General features: G+C 32.3%; 1 protein-coding gene across 1 annotated transcript; it reads right to left on the reverse strand.

Moving 5' to 3' along the window:
- Nucleotides 1-1797: 1797 nt before the first annotated feature.
- Nucleotides 1798-9734, reverse strand: LOC128985276 (uncharacterized). Its single transcript, XM_054404666.1, has 4 exons — nucleotides 8383-9734; nucleotides 7700-7912; nucleotides 6481-6608; nucleotides 1798-2796 (listed from the first exon to the last, which is right to left on the reverse strand). Exons 1-4 carry the CDS (start codon nucleotides 9732-9734, stop codon nucleotides 1922-1924), a joined length of 2568 nt encoding a protein of 855 aa, XP_054260641.1. The 3' UTR covers nucleotides 1798-1921.
- Nucleotides 9735-10141: the final 407 nt, after the last annotated feature.

Here is a 10141-nt window from a genome sequence, read left to right on the forward strand (position 1 = left end):
AACAGCAATTTATTTTCTGAACAAAAACACATTGGAACATGCCTATTCAAAACCAATAACAAACAACAAATAAATATTTAGGAATATACTCAGCGATTTCGATTTAAAAAAATATACTAATAGAATAAACAATATCTCACTTTATAAGCCAAATCGAATTAGAATCAGCCTTAATCGAGTTTTACATCCAATGTAATTTATACATATACAAATATCACGAAATAAGCTAAAAAAAATAAAACTAAATAAGCTAATTTTTTTAGCTTAGGAAAAGATCAACTTCTGACACAATAACCAGGAACTAAATACACATTTTCAATTAAAATATGGTGTTTGTAAGTTACCCCAAATGTAAACCTTACCTTATGGTTGAAATGCATCATTTGTATAAGCACGGAAATACACATTAAGCATAATTGGGCAAAGTTTGAAATTGAGATTTAACCCGTTAAAAGTATTTTCCGGAATTAGTGTAAATCCTGCTTAAGAATCATCACGAAACAAATTAGGTTGTTAAAAATTGAAAATACTTTTGTGGATCGGATTCTTTGAACGTTCGTTCTGAGTTCTGGTCAAATATGTCTATGACATTATGTTTGTTAACTGGACGAACACAAAAAACTAAAACAAAACTCTCAATTTTACGAAGAATATGAATACAAACAGTCAGGTAACAAAACTACTTCCATCATGAAAAATAGATTTGTTGTAATGTGAAACAAAGAGATAAAAGTCGTTTCTCTGTTGCCTCACCTGAATGTATAAACTATTGACAAGGCAGGTACTGAAACATTTGCCGGCTCAAGAAGTTGTATTTGGAAAGTCACTTTAACAAACTGTTTTCTTTGGTAGTTTATGTACTCTTTCCCTCTCCATCTATATCTGTCTGCAAATGTATCGTTGTATTTTGTAGTAGGAATAGCACATGTTAAACAAAGTAGCTTAAACAAAATCCATATATTGAAAAATGTACTATATTATATATATTATATATTTTTCATTGCAATCATAGGGTTTATTTGTCCAAATTTTGTATAGTTTAAATATGTATATGGGTCTTAAGTAATTAGTATTAAGAATATTGATTATAAGTGACTTATTTTTTATTCTCAACTATTATTTATAAATTGGTGACGACCAAATACATTTTAAGAATATGGTAGTCAATGTGAAGGTATGTTTCAAAACAGTTTGTTTAAGACAAATGTAGGAACACACATAGTTTCAGTAATAGTTATTAAAGAACATATTCGTCTAATATTAATCGATATTTTACGGTTTGGTCTTAGTTTGAACCAACCGAGATGAATTATATCTAGACATGTCTGGAGTGTCAATTTAATCCTCAAGATAATTAAAAGGAACCTTCCCTTTACAATGATTGACCTTGTAAAATAGTATCATCTTATCTCCTATCGTTATTTAAGCACTTTTCGTTAAGCACAACAAAAACTAAACTTTTAAGTTGGAAGAAATTCAAGCTACTTTATTACAATTTTAAAACAATTTATTTTTTGAAGTAATTTTGTATGGCGTTTCAAAAAGTGCTGCGTACTACTCGTTCATCAATTATTGTGTTGTTTTATCTCATAACCATGTACAAGGCAGAGAACTCTTAGAAAATTATAATTTATAATGATTTTTCCAGTAATATCTATTACAGAATTACTTTCAGAAGATGTGAAATCATCATTATGATACAAGCATTTCTTCATAATACTACAGCTAATAAATAATCTGATAACAACAGAACGCATAACAAACTTTAGTTCTATTTTATTCATCAAAAGCTTTTCATTTATTTTTCACAAGATTTCACCATAGAAAAAACAGTAGCTTAAGGCTATGATAGTCTTAGTTGAATAAAAATATCTAACGCATACAATAGTGATTTATTTTACTTGTAGTCTTGGAAAGTGTTCTACTTGATCTCCTCCATCTTGACTCCATCAGTGAGTTCACCTGAACTTACATCCCATGAGGAACTGTAGGATTCAAATGATTTCACAGAGCTACCGGAGATTGTTGAAATACTGTTAAAACCATCGGCCCAGCTTGACCCTGCGGAGTTTTCACTGATTTCCCCTTCTTTATTATCTTGATAATTATCATCATCATCATCATGATGACCATCATCATCTTTTTCCCAGTCATCATCTTTTTCCCAATCATATTTGTCCCCATTATCTCGTTCACTATCATCTCGTTTATCAATATCGTGTTTTTGATCATCGTGATCATTTTGATCCTCATTTCCGTGACTGTCACCCTCAGATTGTTCATCTTGAGTATCTATGAGGTCATTTCCTTTTTCATTCTTCCCTTCATCGTGCTTTTCCTTTTGACTATATATTTGCTCTTCTTTATGGCTATCTTTTCGCTTATCCTTTACATCACTGCGCTCGTCCCTTTTCTCATCTCTTCGTTCATCTCTTCGTTCATCTCTTCGTCTATCTCTTCGTTCATCTCTTCGTTCATCTCTTCGCTCATATCTTCGCTCATCTCTTCGTTCATCTCTTCGCCCATCTCTTCGCTCATCTCTTCGTTCATCTCTTAGCTCGTCACTTCGTCTGTCTCTTCTGTCATGACTCATTCTATCTCTTCGCTCATCCCATTGGCCGTGTCCTTCCTCACTATAGTCATCACTTCGCTGACCTTCGTCGAGTTCCGAGCTGGACATGTTTGCGCGATCTACAGCACTTCGTATGACATAGTTCTTGTCTATCAGTGCATGCCTGAGGCCGTACTCAACCACGTAATCTCTTGCATTTATCATCTTGTCTGGGATGTTGTACTCTAAAGAAAAGGATTCATTGAGTTAGTTAATGAAATGATGATAATATTGACATGTTTGTTGATAAGGCTTGTGCATTGTAATACTAGTTTACGCATCGATCTCGTAAAGACAATCTTTAAGACGCGAGTAAAACATTTTTAAGGTATCTATATGAGCCTTGGCCAATGCCTTTAAAATTTCTACGATTGTCTTAAAAGCTAATTACACGAGTTGTGCACACTAGTTTATCTACGGCTGTTTTTTAATTACTCCTAATCACTACTCATGACGTCTAAGAGATGTTATGTTTTCGTTTATAACCTCTCATTGCCACTGATTGTGATGCAACGATTCATTGTCCAACCCCTCACTCATTGTATAATCAATTAAATTGTCCTTAACAGCTGATAAGTTGACGTTTAATGTACTACAATTTACTTCTTTTCTCTCAACCCTTGAACCTCATTGGTCCGTCACTCGTGTTGTAAAGTAAAACAACAATGCTGTTATGTGTTAACAATGTGTTAACAATGGCTATTTACCTTCCAAGTGTAGTAAGAGCGTTTTTACATCACGCAGGTGAATGTTGTGCAACGAGCGGAAGCAAGTTGCATAATTTACCTAAGTGATGTAAACACGCTCATGCGTATCGTGGGACGTACGAGATTTTTTACCTGACCCGACAATATACAGGGGGTTATGTACAATATTTTGCATTACCCATTTCACTCATCGTCTAACAGTAACGTTCTTTTATAAACAAAAGCTAGGTTAGGAAAATTGATTCTTGACAAGTGCACAGCTGATTTCTAGCACTGAACGTCGTTGGCTCCATAGAGGTATATTTTTTAAGTTGAGCACTATAATAATAAAACGAAACAGTGTTTTTTATTTCACGATTCTGAATCAACCACTCGACGGATTTTCATGATTTTTGTGTTGAAAGAAAGATAATTTTGAAAACTAGGGAATGTCGAAGCCATAATTTTAGTTTAGGGTCCCAGTTTTTTAGAAATTAAGTTTTAATTTTTAAAAAGTCTAGCAGCCGACGCTAAGATTCTAAACTAGCTTTTGGCATAAAATAATTTGCTTAACATAACAGCTGTAAACATTCAGCTTTTGTGTCACAAATTCAGCATTTGGATAAAAATGTAAAGACATACTTAGGGTTGACTTATTTATACTATGTGTAATGCTAATCATTGATACGTTCAATTCTTCTGTAAGAGGATGACAGATTAATTAAATCACACATAGTAAAATACTAGGATGTTCAAATTATTTTTTAAAGCAATCTTTGTAATCTTCGATTTGTTTTAGAGCAATATAATTTGTTTTAACTAACAGCTGGTTAAATATAAACTATGGAACTATGAGGTTATTTTATTTACTCTTATTTTGTCATTGATTATAGGAAATAAGTAAGATTAGTAGAGATAATTATACCACAGTTTAAACCACAGTTTTGACCAAAATTAATTAAACCACAGTACAAATCGAGGCTCTGTACACGAGTCTTAATAAAAAAAGGATAAATGCAAATTATTTTACTGCTACACTTTTCAAGGAAAGATTAGAAAAATAACAATGTTTACATGTTTTAATTCTTCTTTTTGTTTACAATTAATGTTTGTCTGCTTTAACTTTGTTTGGATTAGGCCCGGAAATATTGATGTCATATAAAGAAGATCAAGAATAATCAGGAATCACGATTTTAAATTACCACCAAAACCTCAGCCGGGTTTTATACAAAGATAAACAGATGGATGGCATAGATTGAACACAACGTCAACATTGACCTAGGATACTGCGATTAGACAAACCATCCTTTTATGAAATCGTGTTCAGTTGTGGTTACGTTTGGGGGCGCCTATATCAGCGCCCCCAAACGTGAAAATATCACTTTTATTTCAACCATGAATATTAGTTTAAATTAACTAATATGGGAAATTACGATGTACATTTATTCAATGAGGGTGGGTAATTATCAAGGATAGAACTCATAACGGCATGGATAATAAACATTGAAAATTACGTCATTAGCTTTACTAGCGTGTTTACTTTTTATATTCCTGCTACATGTGACCAGTTCTTTTTTTCAAATTAATGTTATTTGAACCAGCTGTTTCAAAACAAACTGTTATTGTTTTTACTTTTCTTTGTTTACGCTTATTTATTTAGCAATGAATGCAGTGAAATTTTATTGGATATTATCGTTTTATTTTAGGTTGTTTCTATTCAGACCTACTGGAAATTGTGTATAGTAGTTGTATTGTGGTGATAATAATTATGGAAGAGGCAGGTATGCTATGGAAGGTGGTATCGTTGACTAGGTCTATAAACTTCTCAATTGACTATTACTCTCTCTACTGTAGGCTACTTACAGTATAATCAGTGCGCGTCTGTGCGAATCGGCTGCAAATCTCACTTCAACGCTTTTCACATCGTAAAATTGCAGAATTGCTGTTTTATTGTAAAATTATCGGATTTTAAATGCATATCGTATAGGCCTATGATGGAATAAAAACATATTTGGTCACACAACATTTGTTTACAAGATGATTTTTCACATTAAAACTGCAAGAAACTTTGTCTTTATATGTGTAAACTAGCCGATCTGAATTGTACACGGTTTTAACTGACTACTGAATTCCCGTACGTAGGACGGGCTAACACCTCGTGTTATTTAAATGGGTATCATTACTTCACTGAATAAGTTTTTGAAACTTTACTTCACTCGTGAATTAAAGACGTTGCTTGCATCACGCTTGGGATAGGGAAGTTTAACATGGCGGGCTGGGTAAAGTAAGTAAACAATACTATTAAGTGAATATTTTCAATTCTAAGAACTGCATTTAAAAGGCAAGTAAAAAAAACAGCTGTAAAATAATTTTACTTTCAACCGCTTTTTAAACTGGCCCTTGTCAATTCCGTTCTTAGAATTGAATAGTAATTCACTTTAGGCCTAGCTCATTGTTTGCTTACCTTAACGCATTAATTTGTTTATTTTACAGCACTATTAATGGACCAATGTGGTTCAAGGATTGAGAGAAAATATGTAAAATTGTAATATTTTTAATGTCAACTTATCAGCTGTTAAGACCAATGTAATAAATCGTTACGTCCACTATCAGTGGCAATGAGAAGTTATACAATGAGAAGTTATAAACGAAAATAGAACCTTTCTTAGAAGTTATCAAGTAGTGATTGTTAGTAATAAAAAAACGGTCGTAGGTAAGACAGTGAACGCAACTCAAGTAAATAGACTTTACGACACTCGTAGAAGTTCTCAATTTTCTAATTTTGTGGTAAAAACTCTTGCGATCGTTGAGTAAACTACTATTTTGTGTTACAGAAAACAATGAATTGATTGGTAAATACCTATTTTTATAAGTGAATTTAAACAGTAACTTTTTTAATTAGTTACAGTGATTACCAATTTAAAGGCTCGTGTAGTTTTTGAAGATGATTCCCATTTTATAAAATTAAATTATTTTCTATAATTGAATCGCAATCCTCGAGAAATCATTAAAATTGCCTCATACTTATTGTAAATATTCTGTATTTTCGTTCTTATAAACAATGTCAATCATTGACATGAACTCTAATAATCGTGCACATTATTACAATAATGAATTGTGAAGTGTAATATTATATTATAATTACTAAATGGGATGGAATTTGTATTGGCAAAATATGCTTACCATTGTATTTCCCTGCAAAAGCGATGAACAAACTGGATTTGTTTATTTTTTCGTACTGCTTTGGCAGTCCTGGCCTAGTTCCCCACCCTCTGCACTCATACACCGTTCCGTTGTTTCCAATGAAGAAACTGGTGGACATTAAATAATTTACTGTACAGAAAAAAAGTAGATTAATTCATAAATTTTATCACTTAATGTATGGCCAAGTCTTAACATGTTAACGACTGAAATATGTTCATCACCATTAATAACTGTAGATGAGTTGAGGAAAAAACGAAGATCCAAAAACAACTTTTTAAGTTAAAATCCATGTTTTAGCCCCTGAGCTGTATAATAACTAAAAATAGGCTTTACCTTCGTCACTGCAGCTCAAATAGTTACATAGTTACACCAACAAGAATTTGAGCTGCAGTGACGAAGGTAAAGCCTATTTTTAACTTTTAAAGAATATTTATCACAAGAATAGCTACGAATCTTGTATTATTCTAAATATAACGCAACGTTAGTTTATTACTTGAAAGATACTTGCCTGAGTTTTACCAGGAGAATTTTATAATTAGCCAATATCACTGGTAATGGGACTAAATTGCGAAAATATTCTAAAAATTAAAGACACCACTAAATTTATGTATTTTAGTTTTAGTGGAGTTTATTTTGTTTAAGAAAGAGCAAGAAGCTTAACTCAAGGTATTTGGATACCAAAGTAGACATGTCATTTTTCCCAGCTGTGGCCAACCAGTTTATAGAGTTCACGTGGTGCAGTAAGTACACTATTATAGTACTGTATTAGTATATAGTGTGTACTATAGTACGTAGTATTAAAAGAAAAATCACCTCTTTTTTTAATGACAAATGTACTACCCTTGATAGCGTATGTGGCATAAAATATGCTAAATTGACAATAGAATATTCTTAGAATTTGGCTTGATTAAGATGTTACTGTATTTTACATTTAGGTAATTAAAAGCACCACCCTCTGTTCATGGACTATGTCAGCCATGTCCATAAGCTTCATGCAATTCTATGCCTACTTTAGGGTCTAAATAAATCTATCAAATTTGTATACAGGAATCCACTAAACTACTTTTTGAAAATTATTCACTAATATAACCTCCGTTTTTAAAGGAGTGTTTAACAAACACACCGGTATTTCAGATTTTTGTTCAAGTTTGATACTTAATATTATACTAAATTCTATCATGACGAAATGTTATGTTACCTGTATTTAATATCTGGACAGGTTTTAGTACATGTGTGTCTTTCATGCAGATAGAGCAGCTCTCTGGTGCATTGTTTCAGATTGAAACACCGATTTCTATAGGTTGGCAGACAGAAGATATACTTCACAGGAAGCTTTAATGGTGCGCCACTCCCCCATTTTGTGCTAGGAGCTTTCCATTCCTGTCTTTTAACCATTGACATTGGCCTTGGCCTGAATAAAACACAACATTAATTTAATTGATTTAATTATCTTTTTAAAGTGTACGTGTGACGTGTTACCAAACTATTCAAAAAGGTTTGTGGTTATTACCTATAAACTGAATAGATGGTTTAGTTTGGTATTTTGTAAAGATTTTATACTGTGCAAATTAATGTTCTATTGTTTCTTAAATTATTTTATGGCTGAGCAGGGTTTTTAAGAAGGCATTGTGGAAATTATTTTTAATGGAAAGTTATGTTTATGTATCACTCTTTTGAATAATAATTTTAACATTGGTTTAATAAAATTGATAACTGGCATTAAATGTTCAGCAATAACAAAAATAATATTAATATTTTAAATGGGTATCATACAAATTATTAAAATCACAAATATTGTGATTATGGCTCACCTTGATATTTTCCCTTACAATTTAAACCCCTACTCAGGACCCTTTAGAATAAGTTTTTTTTTGTTCTTACCTAGTTTTACGAGGATTTATGTCATCTCTGTTTTTGTATATATTTTCGTCAAGTTTTGAGTATCCAGATCTGTACTGAGATTTTTGATCGTAGTTTTTAACTCTTCGATCCTTATTTGTACCAAAATCTGACTCATCTCTGTATTTATTCGATTTCCAATCTCTTCTGTCATTATAGTTTGAATAGCGGTTGCCGGGGGAAATCTGATCTCTTTCTCTCCATTTCCAGCTTGGACGGTTTTCTTTAGAATCATTCCATCTTTGTTTGAACTGTCTTTTACCTCTGAATTCATTTTCATCTAATTCATCATCACCACTTCTATCCCATTTCGAAATGTCATTAGCGGCCTGGGATTTAAATTTTTGTTTTCGATTTTCAAACTTTGTATGTGTTCTTTCCACTTGTGTTTTCTCATTTGGAATTTCACCATTTTCACTAAATTGTTCTTCTTCGTGTTCATTATCTAATTTCCATTTTACTTGCTTTTTACTTCCTGTGTTATCAGAGGGGGTACTGTCCCCAACCGTCCCATTTTTTACATTATTTTCATCACCTGGTTCTCCGTAACTTTGAAACTTATCAAGCTTGTCATCTTGTTGAGTTTTTTCATTTCCTTGTTCACGGGTTTCACCGGGTTCTTTTTTGTTTTCTTCAATGTCATTGTTTGACCTAACATTATTTTTGTCTCTAGCATGTTCTTTGTCTTCGTACTCTTCCAAACCATCATGTTGAGATTCTGCCCCTTCAAAATCAGATTCACTATCATGGTCCCATTGTTTTACCCTATGCTTAGAAAATGATGACTTATCATATGATCTTCCTCTGTTTTCCCTAGACCTTCTAGGAAATTTATCGTAACTATCTGATTTCGTATAATTTCTATTAAAATGTGTATTCTCGTTATACCTCGTATTCCTGTTACCGTCATTCCACTTCCAGTTGTTAGATTGATATGAATTAGTTTTCCATGATTTACGAAACTGTCTGTTATCGTCATCTCCATAAGAAGTTTTGTTTTCGTAGTCTTTGTAAGGTCTTTTATTTTCTCGGTTCTCATCATAAAAATCATTCGGATGTCTGAAATCATTCTTTCTGAAATTATTATAATTTGGGCTTTTTCTCCTTGAGCGTTCATTTCCATAGTTTCTTTCTCCAGCCTCCCATGGAGTTTTATACCTTTTATTCCAATACCTTCCACCCTGGTTATGTTTAGAGTTGTCAAACTTGTCTGGTAGCCAAGACTTGGAACTTTCTGACTCTCTTTCAAGTTTTCTTTGCTCCTTTAAAAGGTTTTTGGTGTATTCAATGTCATCTATCAATTTTTGGTTTGGACTTTTTTCAGTGTCATCCATTTTTATTGTGTTAGGATCCTAGAACTTGTTACGAAAAAGTACAAATAGAGCTACCAGTAGCACTGTATTAAGTTGATTAAACAACCGTTTTATGTATTCAGATATAAAATTGAAAATTTTGGTGTGATTATTTCAAACTGTTTCCATATCTTCATACATTCTATTTATACGATGGCTGCCTAAAATTTCTATCAATAATAATTCAATATTTAAAACTCCACAGTGAACCGATTTAAATTGTCTCTCACATGTTTGACATATGTAAAAGCTAGCTTACAATTAGTAAGAATTCCCTTTAAAATACTGATATTTTACATAAACACAATACTTTCTTTCTAAATACAAGGTACAAGTAAAAAAAAAAAAACTAACACTGAACAATCTATAATTAGTTGGAAATCAACTTG

Source organism: Macrosteles quadrilineatus, unplaced genomic scaffold (assembly GCF_028750875.1).
Source record: "Macrosteles quadrilineatus isolate MER2022 unplaced genomic scaffold, UCM_ALF_1.0 Scaffold_2__2_contigs__length_208266976, whole genome shotgun sequence".
Taxonomy (NCBI): Eukaryota; Metazoa; Arthropoda; class Insecta; order Hemiptera; family Cicadellidae; genus Macrosteles; species Macrosteles quadrilineatus.

Excerpts from the sequence above, each read along its gene's own strand:
- LOC128985276 (XM_054404666.1), bottom strand. The coding sequence starts at position 9,734 with ATGGATGACACTGAAAAAAGTCCAAACCAAAAATTGATAGATGACATT. Across the intron at positions 6,609-7,699 it reads TGTCCAGATATTAAATACAG|TTTCTTCATTGGAAACAACG; the intron begins GTAACATAACAT and ends AATGTCCACCAG. Across the intron at positions 2,797-6,480 it reads TTTTGCAGGGAAATACAATG|AGTACAACATCCCAGACAAG; the intron begins GTAAGCATATTT and ends CCTTTTCTTTAG.